Raw genomic sequence first — 27,153 nt, forward strand, 5'->3', positions numbered from 1 at the left:
ATCATGGGTAGTTTAGCTAGATCACAAAACTCAATCCATCGGAGTGACACCGGATTACAGTTTAGGCCTCCTCTTACACCGTCTGTCACAAGCCCGATGCTTGCATATGAACCTTTGCCTCATTGACTCCATGGGACCTTACATTGTGGGAACCCAACTGAGTTTTTGGCATCTTTCATTAACTGGAAAATAAGAAATAAAAATAAAACAAATAAAAAAACAAAAAGAAAAACACTGTAATTATCCTGTAATCGTATAGAAAAAGTTGAAAACCACCTGAGTCAACGAAATATCATGTAATCATAAGACATGGAAATGAATTTAAATAATTAAATTAAATTCAACATTTTGGCTTGATTGATATTGGTCGAATATTTCCAATCTTTCTTTCCCGGGGAAACAAAAGCGACTACATGGAATTCTATTTTATTTATTTTCCTTCATCTCCTAGGTAACCAAAACAGATCGAAAACTTAAACAAAAAATGCCAGAAAAGTTGATGAAACAAACTACAATAAGCTATAAACATTAAAAATTAAATGACCAATTTAAAACAAGAATATTACATGCGACTAAACTTTGAAATTCCGAGCAGTCTCCAAGCGAGTAAACTTTGACATGCATACAGAAAAGGGAATTGAAATTCAAAATCTAAAATGGATCCCAAAACTGAAAGTTTTTATTTTAGAAAAGAACATACACTGGAGGACAGCCCACTAAGAGATGATAATCTTTACCTCTAGGGTCGAGGTCTAATTCTGCCAGGCTTGGCCGAAAACTGGCCAAAGAATCCGCGGTCACCATTTCTTAGATATGAAATTGAGGAAATCCGGCTATGAATTTGTAGAAACTAACTTCGGGGTTGGAAAGAGGACAGAAAAAAGATTCTGAAGGTATAATTTGACGGTCGTTGGTGATCGGGAGACGGCGGTGCTGTTGCATGCAGAAGAAGGGGGAGAAAGAGGATACGGGCGGGGGAAAGGGGTGGCTGAGGACACAAACTTTTGTGTGTTTGTAAATTAATAAAATAATATCTATCTCAGACATTAAAAGGACCCATGCAAGCTGGACACAAAATTTTGTGTTCAAACTTTAGTAGGCACAAACACACAACACAAACTAATGTGCTTTTTTTTTAAGGGCACAATTGAGATATTTGGGTGTACAATGAACCTTATAAAGCACACTTATGTATTTGTGCTCAATGAAAATGAGAAGGGCACAAATCAATTGTGTTCTTAGCCCATTTTTCTTGTAGTGCGTCCTCTCCAGGGTTGATAAAATTTGATTACCACATTGATATAGCCAAAATAAAATACCTAGAGTCTCAAACAAAAAAATATGTAGTCCAAAGGTATGCTTCCCAAACACATTTCAAAAGGAAAAACAAAGAAACGTCGTTTTTCATATTGCCCTTTAGAAGGATATCAACCCTATGACCCTATCTATTCACGTTGGGGAGAGAGAGAGAGAGAGAGAGAGAGAGAGGAATGGCGACCGTCGACCAAGGCTTGGATAGGTAGCCATGCAAGTGGCAAAACCACGAGAGTCCCACCTTAGGTGGATATTTTACGTATGAGCTTGTGATGGAGAAGAGCCAAAGCCTCCTGCTGAGAGTTATTTTTAGGACGCCTAACACTTATATAAGAACTCTCCACCACCACCATGCACTCAAACAATATCACAAAACTCAGTCGCCACCTTTCCTCCTCATAACCTTCATTCATTCTCGCACTTTCCTACAGTTCCCAAAATACCCCAAACCCACTATGGTTGATCAGGAGCAGCACAGCCGTGGCCTCTTGTCCAGCCAAAGGGACGAAGAAGAAGACGACAAAACCTCATCCTACTCTCAGTCTCATTCTGGTTACGGTGCCCGATCTGGTGGTGGCTTGGGCGACTCCACTACTGGTTACACTTCCCAGGGACGTACCGGGGCCCGCAGTGGCGGCTACGGTGACAGCAACAGCACTGATTACTATGGTGAAGGATGCCTTACTGGCGGAGGCGGCTATGGAGGAGGAAAAACTGATAATTACTCGGAAGAAGGACACGGAGGCCGTGCCGCGTACAGCGAGATCACTGCTTACTCTAGCGAAGGACATCGTACTGGTGGAGGTGGCTACGGCGGGGCCAGCAACACAGATAGTTACTCGGAAGAAGAACACGGAGGCCGTGCTACGGAGACCACTACTTTCTCTGGTGAAGGACGTCGTACTGGCGGCGGTGGCTACAGCGATAACACTGATTACTCTGGTGAAGGACGTCATACCCGCGGCCGAGGTGGCTACGGAGACAACACTGATTACTCTGCTGAAGGACGTCGTACAAGCGGCAGAGGTGGCTATGGAGGGGTAAGCACTGATGATGACTCGGAGGAAGGACACGGAGGGCGTGGCAGAGGAGGGTACAGCAAGAGGAGTGAAACCGATGAGTCGAGTGACTATTGAGGAACTTAATTAGTGTGCTGCTGCTACGTACTGGCGATTATGCATTGCCTTGGCCCTTGGTACGTAACAATATCAATATGCCAACCCCTAATTATCTTCATGATTTTAATTAATTAGTACGTGCTTTTAAATTGTATGAGTTGGATATCTTGTTACAAATAGTACGCAAGCCAAAGAGAAATGGATTAAGAATTCCCTTAAATTATCCCCGTGATTAAGACTTTTCAACCCACTGCATTCAAGTTCTAACATTTCTCTCCCTTTAAATAATTTATAGGGGAATTGTTACGATATGAGCGTCACCATTTTTGTCCAAAAAAAAAAAACAATTGGAGAGATTAAATTTTGTATAGCTAACAAATTATTTTAATAAATCAGTAATCTGAATGACTACATTATATACTTGAGGTAGTGAGGCCAAATCTCACCAAAACGTCTTATTGAATTAATCCATAGTTTTCTGCTGTCTGAAATTAATCAGTAGAATAAAAGATCGTTTTATTTGATAATTTTTCATCTCTTGGTTATTTAAAAGTATAAAGTTTGACCTTTATTCATGCTCCCTTTTCTTGTTTCTGCTGCAGCATGAGAAGCACGAAGCAGAGAAAGAACAAAAGTCAAAAGAGAAAGGAGGAAGAGACTAAGGAAATGAGAGATATTTCATTGTGACTGGAACAAGAAGTGATATATCACGGGTTACTATGAAAATGATGGCATATGTGTATTAAAAAGTTAATAACTTAAAAAGTAAAATTTCACATCATTTATATAAAAATATGTGATGTACCATTTATATTCCCGTCACAATATAAAAAATTTATCCAATAAAAGAAACATTTCTTCAAAATTTAAACCAAAATAATGATCAATTAACTATTTCTTAATTTTGCATTAAGTTTAATTCAGCTATTTTGTATGGTTACGTACGATCCAAAAAACGTTCATCTCTCAGATTGAATTAATGCTTGTTGAGCGTTTAATTAATTATCAGACTGGTGTTATCTAGTTTTGTTTATCACGCCATGTATTTCGTTGTTAATTTGAACAACATTTCTTTATCATATTAAATTCTAGAGAAATGTTAAGGAGACTTTTTAAAAAATGGGACTTTTCATCGATTCTTCGTCACCTCATGTTCTTGGCACAATTCTTGTACCAACATTATAAAACATTGTGCCAAAATGATGAGGTGTCAAAGAATCTATAGAGAGTGAGTGTTTACTGATCAATTTGGAGAGCTGCAGGAAACAACTTTTGATTTTATCGTTTTTAGGCTTACAAACGCGGAAAATGGATGCGGAATGTGTGAAATAGTTTGTAAGCTTTAGTTAAGAAACTAGGACAATTCAATGTAAAATCCACTGCAACTAGAGAGAGAAAAAGTTAATGAGCGCAGGGAAACTTATTTAAAAAGAGATGTGCTATCCATACATCCTTTGTTAATTTCTGTCCTTTGATTTTCTTCAATTCATCCGATTCGACTGCCAAAAATTAGAAGGGTGTGTGAAAAGTAAAAAAGGGTATATGGATATCACACCCCTTTAAAAAAAGTATAAAAAGTTGAAGAGAATTTGGATAGAGGAAATTTACAACTACGTAATTTAGTATTCGACGTGAAACAAAATGAGTGCCGATTGTTGACTACCTAACACACTCATTTTTTATCCGGGCTTGGGACTGGCAACGTATGATAAACTTACTCAGGTAAAGTTTATGTAGTAGTAGCTTCCATAATTTCATTCAAATACTTCAACAACTCCAGTTCACATTAGTCGAAGAACTACTCGGAAAATAAAACCCCACTAAGGATGCTCCATGCCAAGAAAATACCCCAAAATAAATCAACACTCCAGAAATCCCATGCCTAAAAACTCACCAAAATAAACACTACAAGTTACTTTAGGCAGTACAAAGTATATAGTAGTCAACTAGTCAGTACTCATTAGTGAGCATTTCTTCATTCGTTGCACAAATGAATTCTACATTGGAGAATGTAAGTGTATGAAAGCTAAATATGAAAATCTACTTCTTCGATGTCCAAATTATGTTTGCACCAAATCTTAGAGAAATTTCGTAAACAGAGTTCTGTGGCCACAGAAGCAAAAAATACAATCAGTCCAAGAAAGCACAAATCACAGCAATTCGCGAGACAAACACTACGGCAAGAACCCTGCAGTGATTCCGTACAGGAACCCAAAAGCTAAAAACAGAGCCCAACCTCAAAGAGAAGTCAAAATCATTTGGCTCGTAAAAGAACAATAACTAACATTGAAAAACTATCTTCAATCATTCACTCATCAATGGAACAGGCTTTTAAAGATCATTGAAATCTTGCAAAGAAAAGAATAACAATGAGCCAGACATGCAAGGTTCTTCCCTCAGAGCTATAATCTTTACTCTTGTCGAGTAAAGAGGCCCTCTTCATGACAAAGCAATACTGACCAAGATTTCAGGTGAACCAAATCTAACCAGACCCTAGCCAGAAACCCCCACACATAGGCATTCCGCAATGTATGCATTAAACTGTCATGACGTAAAAGGACTGTTTGTGTTTGTGTATCAGCTCGAACCTAAAACATTTCAGTCATAAAACAGACTGGAAACACAGAAATTGATTCAAAGTATGACCAGCTGCCAACATGCAATGACCTGTTCATAGCACTCGTCGGAACTACATGTTCCTAAACTTAAGTCATTAGTAACCTAAAATACACGCATAGGTAAGCGATATCCAAAGATCTTTCACTTGATAAACAGACTATCTTCAACATGAGTTCTTTACGTATACTTAAGAAAAAGCCCAACTTTCCACACCAACATTAACCAACTACTTTATCACAATAAACAACCATCTTTAAAACATAGTAAGGTGACCTTCAAATAGACTACATTAGCATCACAATATGACAGATATTCAATTTTTTTTTTGGAAAAAAACAGCTAGGTCAAGCTCATTATTTCACCGAATACTTCTCCCTAGCCAAGTAAAATTATACCCACTCAAGGATAAAGCGCACTGTGGTTTAGATACGACGCTGCTTTGGGAGTCTACAACCATTGTGGGGCTTTCTGGTTGTATCTTCAATGTATACAATTGGACTGTGACCCACTCGGGAGCTAGAGAAGCCCTCTTTCCAGCTCATGATAGCTTGCCTTCTTAAAATAAGTAAACCCTTTCACCTTCATCACACCTGATTTTAAGCCGATATTTCTTGACATCCGTCCAACATGTTCTGCAGTTGCTTCAGCAGCGTACTGAGCCAATTTTGGTCCTCCTTTCATATCTGGTATGGAACCAGCTGAGGCCCCAAGTTTCTTGTTGCCCTTCGAGTCCGTCACAGTAACAAAGGTATTGTTTTTCATCAGCTTTACGTGGACAATATCAGCATTTTGCTATATATTATATCTGAGAACCCCAAAAGTTGCTCCTTCCATCCTCCTCTACCACTCCCCTCACAAAGTTGATAGACCTGGAATTCCTCTCTCCATTCTCAGAAGCATTGAAACCATTTCGAAAATTTTCTTGGTGCCCTGTAAATCCCACGATATATTTTCAATCATTAGCAAGAAATTACCGTTAATGAAGAATTAATTTCCCTTCCCATCAAACTAATTCCACAAGCAACCGTATTCAAAATGCGATTCAAAACCCAAAATGCTTAACTTTAACATGTAATCAAATTCATAGGCAACAAAAACAGAAACCCAATGGACGAAATTGGAAAGGAGGCAGGAAGAAGAAGAACTTGCCTGGTGGCATCCTAGAGTCGGAGAAAGACCTTGAAGTGATGAGCTCGGCATGGCCAGGGCATCGGGTTCTAGCTAGGTGGTGAATCAGAGAGGAAGACAGTCGAGAAAGAGAAGAATACATCGCATGTACGATTTCCTGAGGAAATTAAACAAACACTTAATCGGCAATCTGAATAGAAATTGAATAGCATTTCCAATTCCATCAGCTACTGGAGTGTGAAAGAGAAACAAGCCACCAACTACAAAGAGGAAATCGAACAAACCCTAAATCGTAAAATTTTGAGAGAAGAAAATCCAACCCATAAGAAATCCCAATCATTCAAACGAATTGAAACCCACAGAAAATACTCATATTGACTTAAAGAAAAAGCTGAATGCAAGTGATTATTTTGATCTGCTGTATTTCTATGATACCAACTGTGACGGAATTGGAACTAGAACAACTATCTAACAAACTGAGATGATGTAGATGAAGTGATAGGCTGCTGACAGAGTTTCCGGCTTGAGTCTTATGCATATGGAAATACCAACTCATCAAAAAGCACATGTCTTCATATAATGCATTTTCTAGTGTTTGGATTATAGCAAATAACACCTTTGTAACCTATTACATAACCCTAAAATATACACCTCTCAGATCTTGGTTGTAGCTTATTGCTGTTATATGGTCTTAACCATGGATAAACTGCAGATCCAAATATCTTTATAGACTTCAAATTTGGTTGCTTGTTATACAATCTTTGGTAAGGAGATTCCAGTGCCAAAGACTTATAAGACATTCTATTTATCAAGAACACTGAATGTGCACATGCATAATACCAAAATTCAATAGGTAAACTAGTAGCAATAAGCAGAGTTATAGCAGTCTCTACAACATGCATGTGCTTCCTCTCAACTACTCCATTTTGTTGTGGAGTGTAGGGACAATATATTATATGTTTAACTCATTTTGCACTAAGAAAAGTTATAAAACTAAGATTGGTGTATTCTCTTCCTCCATCAGCTTGTAAACACTTAATAACAGTTCCAAATTGAGTAAGAACAAAATTGTATAACCTCAAAAATGCAGTAATTGTATTAGATTTGTTGCACAATGGAAAAATCCAAACATACTTTGTATATTCGCCAACAAAAGTTACATAGTATCTTTGAACAGATTTTACAGGAGATGGTCCCCATATGTCTGAGTGAAGCTTCTAAAATGGTAAAGAACATTCATCACTTCTAGTAGGAAAAAGAATTCTAGACATCTTTCCTTTTATACAGTGAGTACAGAGACTATGATCACTATCTATTTCTATGACTTATGTTGGACTGTTTTAGCATGACAGACAAAATCTCATGTGTAGGATGTCCCAATCTTTGATGCCAAAGTTTTGATTTTACTAACTGTCCCAAAAAAGCTGAATTATGGACTATACTCTTCACTCATTTTGATCATTTGACAACTGGTATTTGAAACAGCTCCCTAGGCTTACTCTTTCCTTGATACAAAACCTCATTTTTCTTCTTGTCCAACACAAAAAAACTCACTTTCATCACATATAAACCAGCTGTGGTTATTAGCACATAATTGTTGCACAGAGAGAAGACTCCTTGCAATCTTAGACACATGTAACACATTATTAAGAATAATTTCATAAGAATTGTGTTTGAGTTTAGTTGAACCAAAATTGTCAATGGTTAAACATGTGCCATTGCCAATTGTGATTTTCTCAGAACATTCAAATGGAGTGACTTGATTAAGTGAATTCACATCTGCAGTGATATGATGAGAAGCTCCAGTGTCAACAATCTAAGAATCTTGAGGAGCATATTGAGTTTTTTGCTGTGCTGTCATAGTATTCAATGTTGCAGGTGGAGGTTGACCTTGAAATGCATAATTTGCCTTGTGAAAACATTCCAGTGCAGAATGTTTTCCACATATCTGACACTCTAGCAAGAAACATGTGGATGGTGTATTTGAGTTTCTGTGAAAACAATTGACAGTTGTGTGACCCTGTTATTGCAAATCTGACATTTAATTACCTCATTGGACCTATTTTCAATGTTTCCAGACATATACAAGACCCATTTTGTCTTGAATTCCTATTTTGGAAACCATAAGACCCTCCACAATTGTTCTTGCCTTTATAACCACCATTTGATCTGTACTTGTTTTTTCCTTTGTAATTGGAACCATTAAAAGGTTTATGGCCAAAGTTTGGTCTTAGACCACCAGAATTATGACCATTGCCCATAAAACCAAAACCATAAGACTGTGAATCAAAGAATTGAGGCTGCTGTGCAGATGGTTGCTGTGGATATTGTTATGGATATGGTTGTTGTTGATATTGTTGTTGTGTAATTGTACCACTTGTGGTAGCAGGAATATGATAGTGACTCAAAAGGTTAGAATCAGATGCATTTGATGTATTCTATGTGTAGATGAACCTTGAGTGTATAAAGCATCCATGCTTTGAGACAACACATTCATTTCTCCTTCAATTTCTTTTTCATCACCTAGCAACTGAGCATGAAATTCTTTCAAAGTAATAGATGACTCTCTAGCAGAAATAACAGTTCGAATTATTGCATACTCCTTTGGCAACCTAGCAAGACCAGCTATCATCACATCATTGTCAGAAACAAATTCCCTTGCAGCAGTCAATTGTTCTCTAATGTTCTTGAGCCTTAACAAATACTTATCAATTGAATCTGACCATTTCTGTATTGTATGCAATTCAGTTTTCAGATGATTAATTCTGAACTTAGACACGGAAACAAAACGTTCCACAAGATTTGACCAAGCTTCTGCAGTAGTTTTACAACCAAGAACATACTTAATGGCTTCATCAAACAAAGTTTCTAACAGAAGACTATGTAATGCCATATCAGTTGATTCCCATTCAATATATGCTGCAGTTATCTCAGTAGTGACTCCAGTATCAGTGTGTATCACAAACTTTGATGGACAAACATTAGTACCATCAAAGTGAACAAACATTTTGTAACCTTTTAGAACTGACTTGAACTGAAATGCTCATTTGGCAAAGTTATCATCCTTCAATTTTATTGTAAGCATGCCCAAAAGACTTTCAACTTTAACACTAGTTGTAGACATGATGAAATGCTCAAAAAACACCGAATTCTATATCACAGAGAAGAAACTCAACACACTGATGTGAGAATAATACTCACAGCTACCAAATTATTCAAGAAAGTTTGACACTTTCTTACTGTTCAAGGAAGATTGACACTTTCCTTACAAATCAAGAAAGATTGAGATTTTCTTCCAAATCAAGAAACATTGACACTTTCTTCTGAATCAAGAAAGACTGATACTTTCTTGAAATAACAACTGGTCAGAAAAATAAGAATTCACAAGAACATTCAAGAATCATAGAAATTCCAAATCACATAATCTTGTCAACTTTAATCGCAGAAAACTTTATCACAGATGCATAATACTGATGAATTAGGGTCCCAAAATACTGATTGAAGATACAAACAATAGCACCTAATAAGCAAACAACAACTGCATCGATTTCTTGAACTCAGAAATGAGATTGAATCAGCACCAATACCAGAAAGCAGAAGAACTCCAGACTTGAATGAGCGGAAGAAACGATGGAGTTTCAGGATCGAAGATGGATGTGAGCCATTGATGGCGATGATACCATATTAGCTTTACTGAATTTGTGAGATGGTGCAGGACAATGTTATACAGGTGCTGTGCTTGTCAGTCCGGATGGGCATTCCCTACTGATGTGCATAGGACGAGGTTAATTTCTGTCCTAGAGAAGTGTAGAATTAAAAAGTGGGAGCTGTATACAGTTAATAATGCTTCATGTTTAGGTCCTCCATTGGGAATTCCCGAGGGTTCAAGTTATTTTTAATTGTGACGAGAACACAAGTGGTACATCACGTGTTTTAATAGAAGTTGTGAGAAATTTTATTTTTTAAGTTAATAACTTTTTAGCACACATATCGCATCATTTGTATAGTGACACGTAATGTACCATCCCATGTACTGATCACACTGAAAAATCTCTCCATTCAGTGATACAAGTTAAATCAGCAAGGGGCGTCCTTTTTGGGTTTGGCGGATGTTCGAACCTCAAAACGTCCTTGTGCACGGACTCGTAAAGGAAGCCTGGTTAAGTAGCTCCGCTAGTTGCAGTGTGAAATTAAGGGATTTTCCGAGATTGTTGAAAGGTTGGCGATTAAAGTTTAATCACGTGATTGCTCTTGTGCAATAGAAGATCGACTTGGCCAAACAATCTGATTAAGGTGCCTGCTTTATCATTAAGCTCAATTTTATGTATTAGTATAAATTTGCCCTTGTTGATATAATTTAAATTGTATGAAAAAGGTTAATTCAATGAATTTGGTACGCTCAGAGCATATCCAATGCGAGACATATTGTTAGTTCTATATTATTATGCATGAGTTGAAAAAAGACGATGGGTTTGCGCTTTTTGGTTTTCTTCTCCAAATCTTAAACTCTAATGTAAAGAATTATGACTTGTTTGGAAGTGTCTTTAAAATGGAGGGTCGGAGAGAGTGGTTGTGCTTAGAGGTTGTTCTGCTTGGACAAAGATAAAGATGGGTCTTTGTTCTTTTTCTTTTTGTCGTTGGTGATGGTGGGTTTGGCTAAATCCGACGGGCATTTGGGAGGAGACTTGGCGGAGCGGCAAGAAATGTTGGGTTGGGATTTGTCAAAAAGGTGAAGAGAAGATGGGTCGCTTTGCATCTTAAGGAATTCACAGTCCAATGGACAGCACTCGTAGCCATCAAGATTGAGAGTTGTTTGGTAAACGGAGATGATGTCGATATTTCGGCGCCTCATCTAAAATGGAAGTAAAATTCTGGGCTTATAATGAACCCTAAAGTGAATTTAACGGTTGAAGTATTTTGGAAAAGTGCAAAAAAAGAGGTGATCTGTTCAGAAAATGAAGATGTTGTCGATATTTTGGCACCTCAATTAAAATAGAAGCAAAATTGTAGACTTAAAACGAACCCTAAAGTGAATATAGCCGTTGAAAAAAAAAAAAAGGGTTACAGATCCACCACAAGGGTGGCTAGCCTTAATCGGATGTGTGGTAACAGGTAAGCTCGAAAGCTGTTCCCGTCTCTGTCAGTATACCTGCCAATTCCTTACACGATCTATTAACACGACATGTAAACGACATAAAAATAACGAGTTTCGGGTCAACAATAACTAATCGGGTCATACGATAATAATCCGTTAATAACTGGTCTTTAACAGGTTTACACGAGAGTGACACGTGGTAAGTTTCAATACATAAAAAAAAAAAATTATTTTGATGATTTTAATTTTTTAAACTACCCAAAAAAAATAAAAAAACTTACTATAAAATACAATAAGTATAATGAATATGTATATATTGTTTATTAATTATTATTCTATATAAATTTTAAAATTTAAGTTTTATTTATTTATTTTTATAGTATATTATAGGGTTTAGGGTTTAGGTTGAGATTAAAAAATCATAAAACACATTAAAAATAAAAATATCAAGTAATTTAAAGATACCAAACACATTAACAAAATTATAATAATTAATTTACATGTGAGAAAAATATGAAAAAATATGCAACGTTCGTAGTCACATCATCTACGCTTTGAGGATGGGTATATGATCATTTGAATTTTTAAAACTATACAAACTCTCATGAATAGTATTTTTAAGGGAGTTCAAATTAAACAAAATTCATAATCATTAATGTATAAGTCTGAAAAATATGAAAGCATAATAAGCGTTCATAATTGCATCCTCAATGCTTAGACAATGGTTACATGGTCGTTTAGATTTTTAAAACCCTCCAAATTTTATGAACAACGTATTTTATTTTAGTGCAAAATTAATAAAATTAATAATAATTATTGTAGAAGTGTGAAAAATGTAATTACTCATAATGAAAAGCTTTATAAGCTTCATAAAGGGGTCAACTCCGAAATATAATATTATATAAAATTATGTTTTTCATTTTCATTTTTATTGATTTAAAATATAAGACAATCCTCAATGCTTAGACAATGGTTACATGGTCGTTTAGATTTTTAAAACCCTCCAAATTTTATGAACAACGTATTTTATTTTAGTGCAAAATTAATAAAATTAATAATAATTATTGTAGAAGTGTGAAAAATGTAATTACTCATAATGAAAAGCTTTATAAGCTTCATAAAGGGGTCAACTCCGAAATATAATATTATATAAAATTATGTTTTTCATTTTCATTTTTATTGATTTAAAATATATTTTTCTTAACGGGTAACGGAACAGATCATATTACCCCCTTCTACAAATATGATATGAATGCCAGATCTACCTGGCAGGATGCGAACTATCTCTTCCTTCTACGAACACAAGGTTGCTTGTGGGTACGAGCTATATAAACCAGACAAGACTTTTGGTTTGGGCGATGTGGGATAGCTTTCCTTCCTTGGTTTGGGCTTTGTTGCTATAGTGGATGCCAGATCATTCAATGAAGTATAAAACAAATAGCAAGAGACCGTAGGTCTAACGAAAACGTTGTACTGGTGAATAAATAAATGAATGGTAGAATACGAAGAGCCGATTTGTTGATAGAGGAGGTAAATTTTAATTATACATTTTGAAATGATATATTATTTTCAAAGATTTGGGTTTTTACCCAAGCGTCATGGGTTCAAAATTCACATTCCTTTAAATTATTGTAATAGTTTTGAATCATCCCTTTTATTCTTAATAATAAAAAAAAAGTTTAAAAAATAGACAAATCAATCGTACAAGAGAAAAGAGCGTAGTATATATTAGGGTAAAGTACAAAAAACTACCTCAACTATTGGTGTCACGACACTTTCATTCCTCATCTTTTAAAATTGACAATGTCATACCTCATCTTTAGAATTTGGTCCAATGTTATACCTTCCGTTACTTGGCCGTTTACTTTTCAGTTAAATGCTGACGTGGCTTAATTTGTGGCCCATTTTCTATTAAAAAATAATTAAAAACTAAAAAAAAATTATTTAATATTTTTTAAATATTAAAATAATAATAAAAAGTTTAAAAAAAAAAAATTTGAAAACCCATCGACACACCCCCCCTCGGAAGAAGAAGAAGAAGGAGAAGGAGAAGGAGAAGGAGGAAGAAGAAGAAGAGGAAAAAAAGGAGGAGGAAGGAAAAAAACAAATTTTTTTTTTTTGAAAAACATACCCTCCTGCGGAAGAAGAAGAAGGAGAAGGAGAAGGAGAAGGAGGAGGAAGAAGAAGAAGAAGAAAGAGGAAAAAAAGGAGGAAGAAAAAAAAAAAATTTTGAAAACCCATCAAACCCTAAATCCACCACTCTCATCCATTCTCCACATTCTCTTCCGCACCCATCCTCCACCTTCTCTGTGCACCCATCTTCCCGCCGACGGGATTTGGTTTTTTTTTTTTTTTTTTTCTGGGTTGCAGGAGGGAGAAGAGGGGGTGGGGAGGGGGCAAACTAAGTGTGGGTGTAGGGGAAGACAAATTGGAAATTTTTTTTTTTGGGGTTTGAAGGTGGGGGAAGAAGATGAAGATGGGGAGAAGAGGGGGGAGGGGGGAGGGGGGGAGGGTGAGGGGAGGGACGAAATGAGGGTTTTTTTTTAATATTTAATAATATTTTAATGATTTTTTAATAGAAAGTGGGCCCTGAATCAAGCCACATTAGCATTTAATTGAAAAGTAAACGGCCAAGTAACGGAAGATATAACATTGGACCAAATTCTAAAGATAAGGTATGACATTGTCAATTTTAAATGATGAGGTATGAAAATGTCGTGACATCAATAGTTGAGGTAATTTTTTGTCATTTACCCTATATATTATTAGACAGATCTATCATACTAGAGAAAGAAGCCTAGTATGTATTATTATGTATAATACCAGCTTCAACTTAGTAAGGGTTGATTTGTGATTGCCGATTTTTTTTTAAAAAGCAACTTTTTGAAAAGTTGAGATTAAAATTGTGTTTGGTAAATGAAAAAAAAAAATGTAATTTTTTATCAAAATTATAAGCCCAAAACAGCAGAAGCACATCTACCCCTATTTTTGAAAACATCGCTTTTCTCATAGCAACATAAGTGAGAAAAGGGATAATGGACAATAAGAGAGAAGCAACATGATACGACACAAAGACAACAATAGCAATAAAGTATGTGACCTCTGAAAAGGAGGATTCGAATTGATTGCATTAACTATTTGAGGTTACAAACTTACAACATCGTGTTTCACATGCATGTGTACTATACGTGAAAGCATGGTGTTAGTTCTTATCAGTCATGTGCACCAAAGGTCCTCAAAATGAGGTGATGGGATGAACAAATACATATTGATCGTACGATTATATTAGTTTAAATTCAAAGGTTTAGAATATTTGACAACTTAATAAAGCAAAATCAACTTAAAATTCTTGAACTAGTAGAAAACTCATTTTCTTGCTTTTGCTTTATTTTATTTTGTTCTTTAAAAATAAGACTAGTTGGTGGCTTTGCCACGATATTTCTTACAATATCTTTAAAACATTTCAATTTCATACATTTATTTATCATTTTATTTCAATTTCATACAACTGTTAAAAACTTGTTAAGTGATGACATGGTAAATATGAGATTCTCATTTGTGCTGACATGGCTGCCACATTTGTGTTACATGGCTAAACACTTAATAAAAAATTAAGGCTAAATTGGATTAATGGTCCCTATGGTGAGAGGGTAATCGGAAGATAGCCCCCGTGGTGAAAAAATTCAGATTTAAACCTTTGTGGTGAACTCCGTTAACATTTAAGTCTAAAATTAACATCTTCTTCATCTGTCTATTAACCCATTCAACCTTCATAACCGAAAGAGAAAAAAAACACATTCATCTAAGGCTATGAATTCGTTGATCCATGCTTTGATTCCATTCAAAGATCTTTTGTCTATTAATCAGTGAATTCCCTAAATATGCCCATTTGAATAAAAAAATGATTTAAAAAAAGATCCTTCAGTTGTCAGATTACAGAAGAGGAAGATGTTAATTCTATTTTCGCCATCAGAATTATCATTTGTACTGTTCAATTCTTTTTTCTGATTTTCTGTTTCCTTTTCAACTTCATTCGCTTCGTGTACATTCTGCAACTATTTTTCTTCATTTTTCTCTTCTGCATTCCCGTCTTCCTTCTTTACACTTACTTCTCCCACATGTTTCGGATCTTCTGATGGAGACACAACTCCACCTTTTGACCACCCTGCGTTCCCCTTACGCCCTAAAATATCAGAACCACGTTCTTCGCTGGCCTTGTCCTTTGAACTTTCACCATAGTCCTTGCCATGTGACTGATGCAAACAGCCAAAATCAATGCAATCTGAATTGCCTGTTTCACCTTCAACCCTTTTGCGGGTCTCCGGTTACGCCCGGTAGACTGGTTATTCATCACAACTCTGTACAACTGCTCAAAAGACAAGGTCCTTATCAATTCCCGATTAATCATCACAACGATAAGTAAGTCAAGGTTTCAAAGAAGGTCTCATCTGAAGGATCTTCTTTGAAATCATTTTTTCTCAAATGGGCATATTTAGGGAATTCAATGATTAATGGACCAAAGATCCTTGAATGGAATCAAAGCATGGATCAACGAATTCATAGCCTTGGATGAATGAATTTTTTTTTCTCTTTTGGTTATGAAGGCTGAATGGGCTACAGTAGATTAGGAAGATATTAATTTTGATCTTAAATCCTAATGGAGTTCAAGTTTAAATCCGAATATTTTCACCACGGAAATCATTAATTCAATTTAGCCAAAAATTTAAAATATTAATATAATTAATTAAATTAAAAAAAATAAAAAAAATAAAAAAAATAAAAAAATAAAAAAAATCCAAAAGTCCCCTTCGTCTTCCCCACCCCTTCTCCCTATCACCCACCCCCATCTCCCATCCCCCATCACCTGAAGCCTCCCCCGCAACCTTCAATCTCCATCTTGCTCTAGATCCGTCAATCTCCATCCCAGAAGCCAAAAACTAAAAAAGTTCCAAATTTTCCCACACTCAACATAACACAAAGAAATCCAAACATTTCCTACCCATTTTCTCTCAATTTCCTCTAACCAAACACACCCTGTTATCTTTCAAAAGAATATGCAAAGCCTACCCATTCAATTTCAAATCCTCAACAACCCGGCAAAACTAAAAAACCAAAAAACCGAAAAATCCAAAAGTTTCCCCTCACTCACCATCGCGAACCACCTTTGTCATCCCTGAACTCTGACATTAAAAGATCAAAATAAAAATCTATGGACTCGCATCGCAGTAGCAGGGTCCTGACCCACCATCCCAACTCCACAGTCTCGAACTCCAGCAAGAGCAGTGACTCCTCACCCAACTACTTCTGAATGATGTCGGCCTGAATGGGGACGAATCAAACCTGATTTCCGTCTCAGAACTCGTCTCTAACGACGCCTTCTTTGTCGACTTCGACCCAGCCCACTTGTTCCAGGCGATTCGGGTGGGGTGGGGGGGGGGGGGGTGGGGTTGTAGGGGCGGTGGGCGTGGGATGGGATGGGATGGGTTTTGGATGGGAAGGGAGGTGAAGAGAGTGGAGGAGATGGAGGTGGGTCGAGGGGAATGGGTTTCTAGGTTTCTGGTTTTTTTTTTTTTTTTTCAAGTATAAATTATTATTATATTTTAAATACATAAAAAAAATATTTCTTTTGCCACGTGACTCACAGTTGGCAACCATGTCAGCATAAATGTGGCAGCCACGTTAGCTCTTAACGGACTAATGGATGGAAAATGTAACAGAATTATTATATTGAAATAAAATAGTACTTGAGATATGAAAATGAATTTTTTTTAAAATGTTGCATGAGGTTGCAAGAGATCTCAAACCTAAGATGGTAAAGCGTAATTTACCCATGTATTTTAGCCTCCCCTAGCCATCATTCTGAGATTCACTAGCGCCAAAAATTGAACTCAAGACGTGTTGTGTGCAACACAGACTTAGAATTCGTCTCCAATCACTGGACCACCTCAATATGTATTTCGTCCTCACACATATGTCCTAAAAATGAGAACCATAAAAGAACAGGACTCTTCCTAACATATAGGGAATAGAAATATCATATGAAGGTTTTGACAGAAAATAAAAATAAAAAATAAAAATAAAAAATAAAAAAATCATATGACGGTGTAGCAAATATTACAATGAAAATTTCAAAAAGAAACTTCGACACTTCGCAATATACTTTGATTGTTCTTTTATGTAAGCGCAAAGTCATGACTCCTTGAGCTTTGTTAACTTTTAGAAATTTAATATTTAAATATTAGTATTATTAATATTTAAATAATAAATATTCAAGTGAATGAAAATTAAAGTGGTCATGGATACGTATGTATGAACAAAGTCACAACCTTTGTCATTTTGGAAACAGATGAAACTTTGAAAAAGGTTCATCTTTGTCTTATGGAAAATCAGACGCAACCCTTATGTTTCAGTTGCAAAAGCAATTTTGAATAAGGGTGGCGTCCTTTGCCTTTTGGAAGCAGACGCAACCTTTGAAAAGGGGGCATGTCAAAGCCCATAAATAGATCACCAAGTCAAGCATTCTAGATATAGTTTTGCATCCAGAAATTAATTAGAAATTAGAGTAATTTAGTGTTTGATAAAGAGAGAGTTTTAAACACTTATGGTTCGCTGTTCTTTGTGGATTGAAGTGCTACTTCCGCAAAGAGAAAGATCATTGTATCTTGGGAGACATTTGTCAATGCAAACCTTGAGGCACCACCAAGGAGTAATCTTGTCTTAAGACTATAGAATCAAATTCTAGCCTCGATCTCTTAAGGTTCTTCTATTCCTTGTTCTTCTTTCATTTATAAAGATTCTATTGTGTGTTATTTAATAGTTTATAATAAAATATATAGCAGTTTCTCCAAAGTTTTTTCCAACGTTAACTTCAGGACATTGCATCCCTTTGACCTATGAGGGGGTGAGCATCTGGGGTGGGGGTGAATAAACTTTTTCCAACAGATGCCCAAACTTCAACTGCCATTCAAATGAAATGAAACCGCCGCTACAACTACCACTACCGGCCATAATAAATTATCTTTCTGGACGGAAGTCTTGGATAATTTGTCGGCCGGAACTCTAGGAGGGAGTGACTATCTGACGGTGAATATACTCTGAACCACAGATGCCAAACTCCAACTGCCATTCAAATGAAATGGCACCCGCACTGGTCACTACCACTACCACCACAGGCCATAATAAATTATATATCTTTCCTTAGTCAAGAAGGAAGGGAGGGATTTGGCCCTCACCTCACCTCAACTTTTTTAGAAGGAACTCAAATGGAAGGGTTTACCGTTATTATAACGTGTCAGTCTAATTATATAGCAGTCTAACTATATAATGCTACGTGTAAGTTTGATTTTACATAATACTTTATTATCAAATAAGATTGTTACATGACAATGAATTTGTTTTATACAAGTTGCTCTCCAACTTTTTAGAAAGTTGATGATTTACCATAAACACAATCAATAATATGTGGAGTAGCCCGTATGCAATGTCCATTCTTTCTTGGATGTGAGATTCATACTCTCAACACGCACTCCTCATGCGTAGCAAGCTTCCAAGCTTAATATAAGGACAACACAAATTAGGTGACGTGGAATACATGTCGCCGTTGGACTTCAAACACGAAACAACCTACTCTAATACCAAGTAGAAACATGACTCATTGTATTGATTTTTGTAAATATTACAATATATATGTGTAGGATTATATCAATCTATATTTAGATAGGAAACCCGACAACACTTACAACTAAAAATTACATTTCGTGCCATAATTATGAAGATTATTTCAAACTAATTAACTTTAATATATATAAATAAAATTAAAACAAATTTAAAAAAAATTAAAACAAAAAAATTAAAAAAAATTAAAAATAACCAGCTCCTATGAGTGTTCGAACTGTTTCAATATAATTTGATAACGTGTCACATTTTATGCAAGGTGGACCCATTTATTCATTATTAGTTTAATATTAAATTTTTAATATTGAGAACTAGTTAATAGTTCATAACTTCGTTGGGTAATAAGATGGCCCCATTTGATCTTCTATGGAGTTAATCTATAAGGTTATTGGAAGGGATTCCCATTAATAATAATAATAATAATAATAATAATAATAATAATAATAATAATAAATAAAAATAAAAAGGAATTAGTTCTGAGCCACACCACATTAAATTTTAATGATTCGCACGGTCTATTTTTCAAGTTGCACCTTATAGATCATTCTTGTAAAATATTAGTCAATTTGGAAATATTTAAGGCATCTAATTGAGTTGAAAGAAATTAATGAAGACTATGTTCTAAGAAAGTAGTGAATACAATTAAATAGGTAAATGAGGTAAATGATTTCGGATTGATTGAATTTCCGCAAGTATGTGATATGAATCATAACTTACAAAAAAGACGGTTCGGATCGTTGAAATTTGATGCGGAGTGGGTCTCATAACTAATTCCAATTTTGTTCAAATATATGGGGGGATCCCTTCACCATCTCCAACCGAAAAGGAGCCAAAAGGCCATGTTTAGCCCTATAGCCTTGCAAGAAATTATTTTTTAATGAACAGTGTCATGCTATATTTTATACCATCTCCAACTGAGGGTGCCAAAGGGCCACAGGCCAAAACATAGCCACTTTGACAAAAAAAAACCCATCTCCAACCGAAGAGGGCTATTTTATAGCCCCTTCAATAATTTATTATTTTATTTGAATTAATATGGTTAATTGAATTAAACTACCATATTAAAATAAGGTTTTCGGACATATTTTGATTACCACTTGTTGCTAAATGAATATGCCTTTGGATTTCTTATCTTTATATATGAAAATGATGTGAAAAATTGGTGAAGAATTGAAATAAAATGAGGTAAGATAGTATGGAATGGTGAAAAGAATGTGAGAAATAGTGTAGAAATGACTTAGGTATTTATAGGAAAAAAATTATAATTTTTTTTTTCTAATTTTGTCTGAAATTTTTTTTTTTTAAATCCAACAGTAACCTGACGTCAGCTAGCATGGGTTTAGGCTAGTGCAAACGGGCTGTGTGAAATCCCATTCCTGGATTTCACTGTTATAATCTACGTATTTGTATTATTGGAATTTTATATTATTTTTCAGGAATTTATATTAATTTATTTGAATTTAGGTTTTAATTAAACTAGTTATGAGGGTAGAAGTTTCGAAATTAATTATTTAAATTCCGTAGACCTTTTGAGGTCATAATTTATATTTTCGAATAGAGCTCGATCTCACGAATGCGTAGGCGAAAACCATGCGTGAAATGGAGTTATAACGAAGAAATTAGAGATGTTTTAGTTGTTGGGAAATAAATAAATGTTTAGAAGCTGCCAAGTGGCAGCAAGGGAGAGGGGAGAAAGGAGAGAGTGTGAGAGAAAATAAGAAGAACAGCCCAATCAAAGGAGAGAGCAAGGAGGGGAAAGGAGAGAGACCCGAGTTGGGTCATTTTTGACCCGCGAATGATCATTTTTGACACCATATCTCCTTCATCCAACTTCCGTTTTTTGTGATCTTGGTGTCCATGGAAAGCTCTTTACGAGTCCTACATCCCTGTAGTGTTAGATTTCCATTTTTCTTTTCCATTTTCTAGGTCGAAGCCACAAAGTGCCGAGGGTTTTCCGTCGAGTTTTCTCATGTTACGGTGATTCCAACAACGATTACCGTCGATCACCACCACCAATAGACTCCCTTCAACCCCTGGAGCAAGTTCCAAGCATTGGGTGAGGCATCAAAGTTTGTTTTGGCAATGAATCGAGAAACACCCATTTTTAGGTCTTCCAGCAGGTTCGAGGGCAATTGGAGCTTTTTCCGGCCAAATTGGACTTGTATGAAACTTGCTCCACTCATTGAGATATATTTGCTTGTAAATTTTGGTAATTTTTGGAAATAGTTGAATTTTCCGGCGAGTCGAAGTGGCCGACCGCCACCCACGACGGCGCGTGGCCAGTGGGCCGACGATGTGTTTCTAAGTCCAATTAGATGCCCTGAATTCATAATTGATAATCGCATGAAGTGGTTTGATCGTTTGAACTTAGTTTCATTATGATACATCACTTGATCAAAATTTGAATCGATGATCCGACCCGTTGGATCGTCACCAAACTTTAATGCGTTATAGAACACAATATTTGAGGATAGTTGGAACTGACAGATCAGGAATCCGACATACAGATCTTCTTGAATTGGATTTCTAAGTTAGTAAAAGTAATTGTTAACCGCCACCTAATTCTAGCAATTGGCGGAGACCCGACCGTCGGATCGTGATCAGATTTTAGTATGTTGTTCTTTGAGTATAATGTAGACCTTAAGAAGTTACAGATCTAGATTATGATGTGCGGATCTTCTGGATTAAATTGCTAGGGTGTGGACCCCACCGTTGATTTTTGTCAACAGGTCTTGAACCATTTGAATTAGTAAAATTAGTATTACTAGAGACTCAGTGAAGCTTTGTGGACTTGTCTCAGTGAGTGACTTTAATATATGTGATATGGTGATTACCTGATTCTTTATATTAATATCCTTTGTGGATATGGCATGGTTTTATAAATGAGTTTTCTATTAAAATGTGATTCTTTTATAATTGGCCATCGATCTATTTTTATTAAATGTGATTTGATTCATGGATTTGTAATATTTGTGAAAAAGTGATTTGAATTGCATATTGAAATGTTTTATAAATTGAGGGCTAGTAGGGGACTATGAACCTGCTTGGTTAATCCATATTGAGGGGTCACTAGTGGTCCTGCTTGGCTAAACCGCATTAGGGGGCCATACTATATATGGATCACGCTTGGTTAATCCGCGTTGGGCAATCCTTATGGCCATTTATACTTACGGGTGATCATGCTTGGTTAATCTGCGTTGGGTGATTACTGCCTAACAGTTCTATAGGTGTGACTCTGCTTGGTTAATCCGCGTTGGGGGGTCACTACCTACCTGATTATCTTGACCCTACTTGGTTAATCCGCATTGGGGGGTCATTAGTGGTCTTGCTTGGTTAAACCATATTGGGGGACCATACTATATATGGATTGCACTTGGTTAATCTGCGTGGGGCGATCGTTATGGCCATGTATGCTTAGGAGTGATCATGCTTGGTTAATCTGCATTGGGTGATCACTTCCTAACAACTGTAAGAGTGACTCTGCTTGGTTAATCCACATTGGAGGGTCACTACCTGCTTGGTTACATTCTTAGGGGTGGCTTTGCTTGGTTAATCCACTTTGGGGGGCCATTTCTTGTTTGGTTACTTATGTAGGCTTCTGCCAAAAAACATCCCTCTAGCCCTAGTTTTTAATGTACATATGAATGATGGTTTTTGAGAATCTTGGTGGTTTGAATGGGAAAAGCCGTTGGATGTCTGGGTGACTCCTTCGGAGTTGTTAGAGACTTGACTATGTTTTCATATCTATGAACTTATATTTGAGGTTTATAAACGGTTGTCGATGGTCTTTCTTTTATTGAATATCACATACTTGTATAATTGTCACTCACCCGTGCTTCGTAGTTTATCCGAGTTCTAGTTGGCCAGTGCACCATTTCCCTGATATAGGCACTGATTATACATGTGATAGATTTGGGTAGACTATGAGAAACGCTAGATATTTTGTATTCTGTTAACTGGTCCGGAATCCTTGCTCTTGTTCATTTCCATAAAGTTAGTTCGACCCTAGATTTGAGTGAGTAGGAATTGTTTACAGTAGACGTTATGTCTATAAATTAGAATTACCATGTTATTTCTTGGAATCCAAGCAAGGAATTATGTAGAATTCCGTTATTAAATTTTGTGCATTGATATGTGATCTTGTTGACTGATTAACGTAATTAAATGTGAATATCATGCCTCCTTGATTCATGGAATTGGTTACTTGAAGTGATTGTGGAATGACGCTAGACATGAGTGTTGTTATTATGATTATTTTAGTTGATCAATGTTCTAGAGAATAATATTGTGCATTGTTAATTCTTTAAGATGTTACACGCTATGAATTGTGATTTTATGTGGGAAACATGATGATTTATGTGATGGATGAAGTGGAAATGTTAATCGTCATGTGGGATTGTTATGTTGGGTATCATTGTTATTGTTATGATTAGACTTGTTGATAAATATGGCTAGAGAATATGATTGTGCTTCATCGTTTGTTATTTGAAATATTGCATGATATGCATTGTGGTATATTGTTGGGACATAACGATTTATGTGATGAATATTCAAGTGTAGTGAAATAATGAACTACGAATGGCTTGATCCCTATTTAGGGTACGTATGCAGTCTAACGAGGATGTTAGATACAGCCATAAAGTCTACGAAGAATTATTGCGCAGTTGGATCTTAAGTTGTGTTTTGCCATTTCCCGGAGGCGGGGTATGTTAGAGATATGGGTATTTGGAGCCTTTTTGCCTAGCCCTCGATTGGAAACGGTTTTCATGTCAAAACGGGGTATATTTTGGTTAGGTCGGTTGGAGATGGTCTTAGAAAACCTGTAAGGTTATTATAGTAGAAAGTGTATTTAGATGTGATCCCAACCTGGATTACAAAGGAGGACAAAGATCCTCTCCGGATCCTTTTTGTGGGGATCCGGGGATCAATCAATCATGTCCGTTCATCGTACATTATGCAATCAGTTTTCGTTAAGTACTATTTATATTCAATTTTAAATAAAAAAATTAAAGTAATTTCTAACCGCACGATGTACAATGAACGGACACGATTGATTGATCCTCCAAATCATCATAAAGAGAATCTGGACAGCATCCTATTCCTATAAAGGAATCATGCCATATGAGAGAGGCTATAACCTTTCTAATTGCAGCACACGGTTTCAATTGTTATAGATAATTATGCAAAGGAAAATCCAGAACCAGTGCAAAGGTACAACCCCAAAACTATGAACCCGTGGATAACCTTTCTAATTGCAGTGCTTCCTTCGTAAGTACCAGTGGGGCAGAAATCGTCTTTGACCGGTCTAATGCTTGTCTCGACTCAACTTGAGATTTTTCTAATTCCGTTCAATTTTGTCATATTCGTATATTCAACTTTTGATCATTATACATAGCAATTTAACACTTTTATTCCAACAATTCGTGTCAGGAAACTAACAGTCTTATAAGTAAAAAATTGATCAACTATATACTATGTAAACTAACAGTCTTATAAGTGAAAAATTGATCAACTTATAAGTACTATGTAAAAATAAAAACAAGATTAATACTTGCACCCCTACATTGGAGCCATGCACATACCATTCTTTGAGAATAATATATCTTCACCGTATAATTTTTATAATTGGAACCGTTTAATTTTTTAATCTTCGTTAAAAGATTATCTCTACAAAACGTACATTATTCGTAAAAAGTGAAATTTGTGCCTTCTCTTAATAAAAGAATGGAAGTTTTATCCAAACAGACGAAAGATAACCTAACGCTTTGACTTAATTACTTGGTTGGGTAGATGAACTAGCATTATTATGACGTTCAATCAAATTGATTTTTGTTTAGATTAAAACATATATAATACAAGGTATAACAACAAAAGTAACCATGATATAAACAAATTTATGACACGGCCAATTCTTCTTTTAAGGTTTGGCTACAATGGTACTTACCACTCAATGATATGAATTTTATGTAGATTTGACCTTTTTTTTTTTTTTTTTTTTTCAGATCATTTAGTGGTATGTACCGTGAAAGAAAAAACATCTTTTTCTAAAGATTTTTCCTCTCTTTAAGGATCAATCCACAGTATCACGAGTGTACACCACCATACATGTGAAAAGTTGAACTTCTGCGTTTTGTCAAAAGGCCTATTAAAAAATTTGTGAAGTTTGAATGAACCACATTCTTTGATTATTTCCTTGAATAGCACCTATATATATGGGTTGAGTCCCAGTTGAGAATTTCCTCAGATAACACCATACTACTTGATCTAATTTCTCATATCTATCACTTCATTATGAGAGAGCAATCCTAGCCGTCCACCAAAGCAAGCATGGCTTGCGATATGCATGTGGCGTCAAGAGCATGAGTGTCCAACTTTGAGTAAATAGGAAGAACACATTTTTTATAATGTAAGTATATTATTTGATTTGACAAATGATACGTATATATCATGTCAATTAATAAGTTTATCAACCCTTTTAGTTTTGCCCTACTTAGTACTTTACATTTGAACCTGTAAATATTGGGCGTCACATTTATAAATACCCTCCACCATGCAACCAACTCCCTCACACCATCACAACCCACATTACAACTTCTCCTCCTCATAACCAATCTGTTTTCCGTATAATCCCCCAAAACCCATCATGTCTGAAGAGAAGCACCACCACGGTCACCACCACCACCACCACCACAAGGATGAAGACAAACCCTCATACTACCCTCAGTCTGGCTATAGCGAGACCACCGTGGCATATGGCGCCACCAACACTCTTGAACCTGAAATTGATTACAAGAAAGAGGAGAAGCACCACAAGCATCTCGAGCACCTCGGAGAGGCCGGTGTTGTTGCTGCCGGCGCTTATGCCTTGGTATGTATTGAGTTTTAATAGTGTAGTGCTATCTACACACCAATTTTTACCTCTCACACATCTTTCAATTTCCGACTGTCAGATAAAATAAACTTAGAAGATATGGACAAGAATTAACAAAGTGTGTGTGAGAAGTAAAAGAGATGTGTGAATAACACTACCCTTTTAGCCACCCACCTATATATATTTCTTAAAATTATTCATGATTTGATTATTTGATATATACTTCATTCATTATCACTTTACCATATTTTTGCAACTGAATGATCGCAGTCGTCCTCCCGAACCTTCATTTTCAGTCAACTCCGTCCATTGCGAGACGTTAGCTTTTGATCACGAAACACTAGATATATTAGCAGTACGTCATCGTTATCAATGGTACCATGTTAATATTGTGGAACAAAACGATCAATGGACGGAATTGATGAACTAGGTATGTAAGATACGGAACCAAAAAGTCCACAGGTAAATGGTACAGTTATAAGCAGGAGAAGAAATGAGTAGAGTGATACTTTCGTAATAGTTCATGTAGGGTTTTGATACATAATCGTTTTTTATTTACCAACAACTTATATATAAGAACACAAGTCTAATCAAATGTGTGATAACTTATGTCATTTCTATATGATGTGCTGCAGCATGAGAAGCACAAGGCAAAGAAAGACCCAGAGCATGCCCACAAGCACAAGATAGAAGAAGAGATTGCTGCAGCAGCTGCAGTTGGTGCCGGTGGATTTGCCTTCCATGAGCATCATCAGAAGAAAGAGACAAAGAAAGAAGAGGAAGAGACTTATGGAAAGAAGCACCACCACCTCTTCTAGATCAGTGTGGAACATCATCATCATCCATTTACATTTCATGCTGATTCTCAACAATATCGCTTCAAAAGTTTGGTTAATTATGTTTCCCTTTTCAATAAAAAAAAAAAAAAAAAATCAATGTTAAGAAGACTCGCCCAAAGTGAGGCTTTCACTTCTACAAGAGTCTCCTTAACATCTCAAAACAAACAAAAATAAAAATTTGAGTCGTTTTATTTAATATGTGTCATCTGGTTCTTTTTTAGCATGTCACGCATATATGTATGTTATTGTCATTGTTTATAGTAATATCATTTATTCGGTACTTATTTTGAATGGCCACATCTTATTTTGAATGATTTCTTATACCACATCAACATAATATTTTATATGTAGAGATTGGGGATCAATATTTTGTCAATACCAACTACGAAAAGTTGACTTAGCAAGTTTGTATCCTCTAAGACGGAGGGTACGCGGACATCTCACGCTGGTTTTTGAGTCGTGGGAGCATCATGGTCGTGCTATGTAATTGTCATT

The 27,153-nt window shown here is 35.9% G+C and overlaps 2 protein-coding genes, 1 non-coding gene and 1 pseudogene across 3 annotated transcripts; 2 read left to right on the plus strand and 2 right to left on the minus strand.

The window, feature by feature from the left end:
* Positions 1 to 1,679: 1,679 nt before the first annotated feature.
* LOC137729991 (uncharacterized) lies at positions 1,680 to 3,225 on the plus strand. The gene is made up of 2 exons (XM_068469052.2): positions 1,680 to 2,509; positions 3,035 to 3,225. The coding sequence occupies exon 1, from the start codon at positions 1,770 to 1,772 to the stop codon at positions 2,448 to 2,450; it is 681 nt and encodes a 226-aa protein (XP_068325153.2). The 5' UTR covers positions 1,680 to 1,769; the 3' UTR covers positions 2,451 to 2,509; positions 3,035 to 3,225.
* A 1,946-nt stretch (positions 3,226 to 5,171) lies between these two features.
* On the minus strand, positions 5,172 to 9,409 carry LOC137730284 (small ribosomal subunit protein uS11m-like; annotated as a pseudogene).
* Positions 9,410 to 11,228: 1,819 nt separating this feature from the next.
* On the minus strand, positions 11,229 to 11,358 carry LOC148693347 (U6atac minor spliceosomal RNA). The gene has a single exon (XR_015952811.1). It is a non-coding gene; the product is annotated as a U6atac minor spliceosomal RNA (small nuclear RNA).
* A 14,085-nt stretch (positions 11,359 to 25,443) lies between these two features.
* Positions 25,444 to 26,949, plus strand: LOC137729992 (abscisic stress-ripening protein 5-like). Its single transcript, XM_068469053.2, has 2 exons — positions 25,444 to 25,816; positions 26,455 to 26,949. Exons 1-2 carry the CDS (start codon positions 25,592 to 25,594, stop codon positions 26,635 to 26,637), a joined length of 408 nt encoding a protein of 135 aa, XP_068325154.2. The 5' UTR covers positions 25,444 to 25,591; the 3' UTR covers positions 26,638 to 26,949.
* The last annotated feature ends 204 nt before the right edge of the window (positions 26,950 to 27,153 follow it).

Source organism: Pyrus communis, chromosome 10 (genome assembly GCF_041283825.1).
Source record: "Pyrus communis isolate YQ-2024b chromosome 10, ASM4128382v1, whole genome shotgun sequence".
NCBI lineage: Eukaryota > Viridiplantae > Streptophyta > Magnoliopsida > Rosales > Rosaceae > Pyrus > Pyrus communis.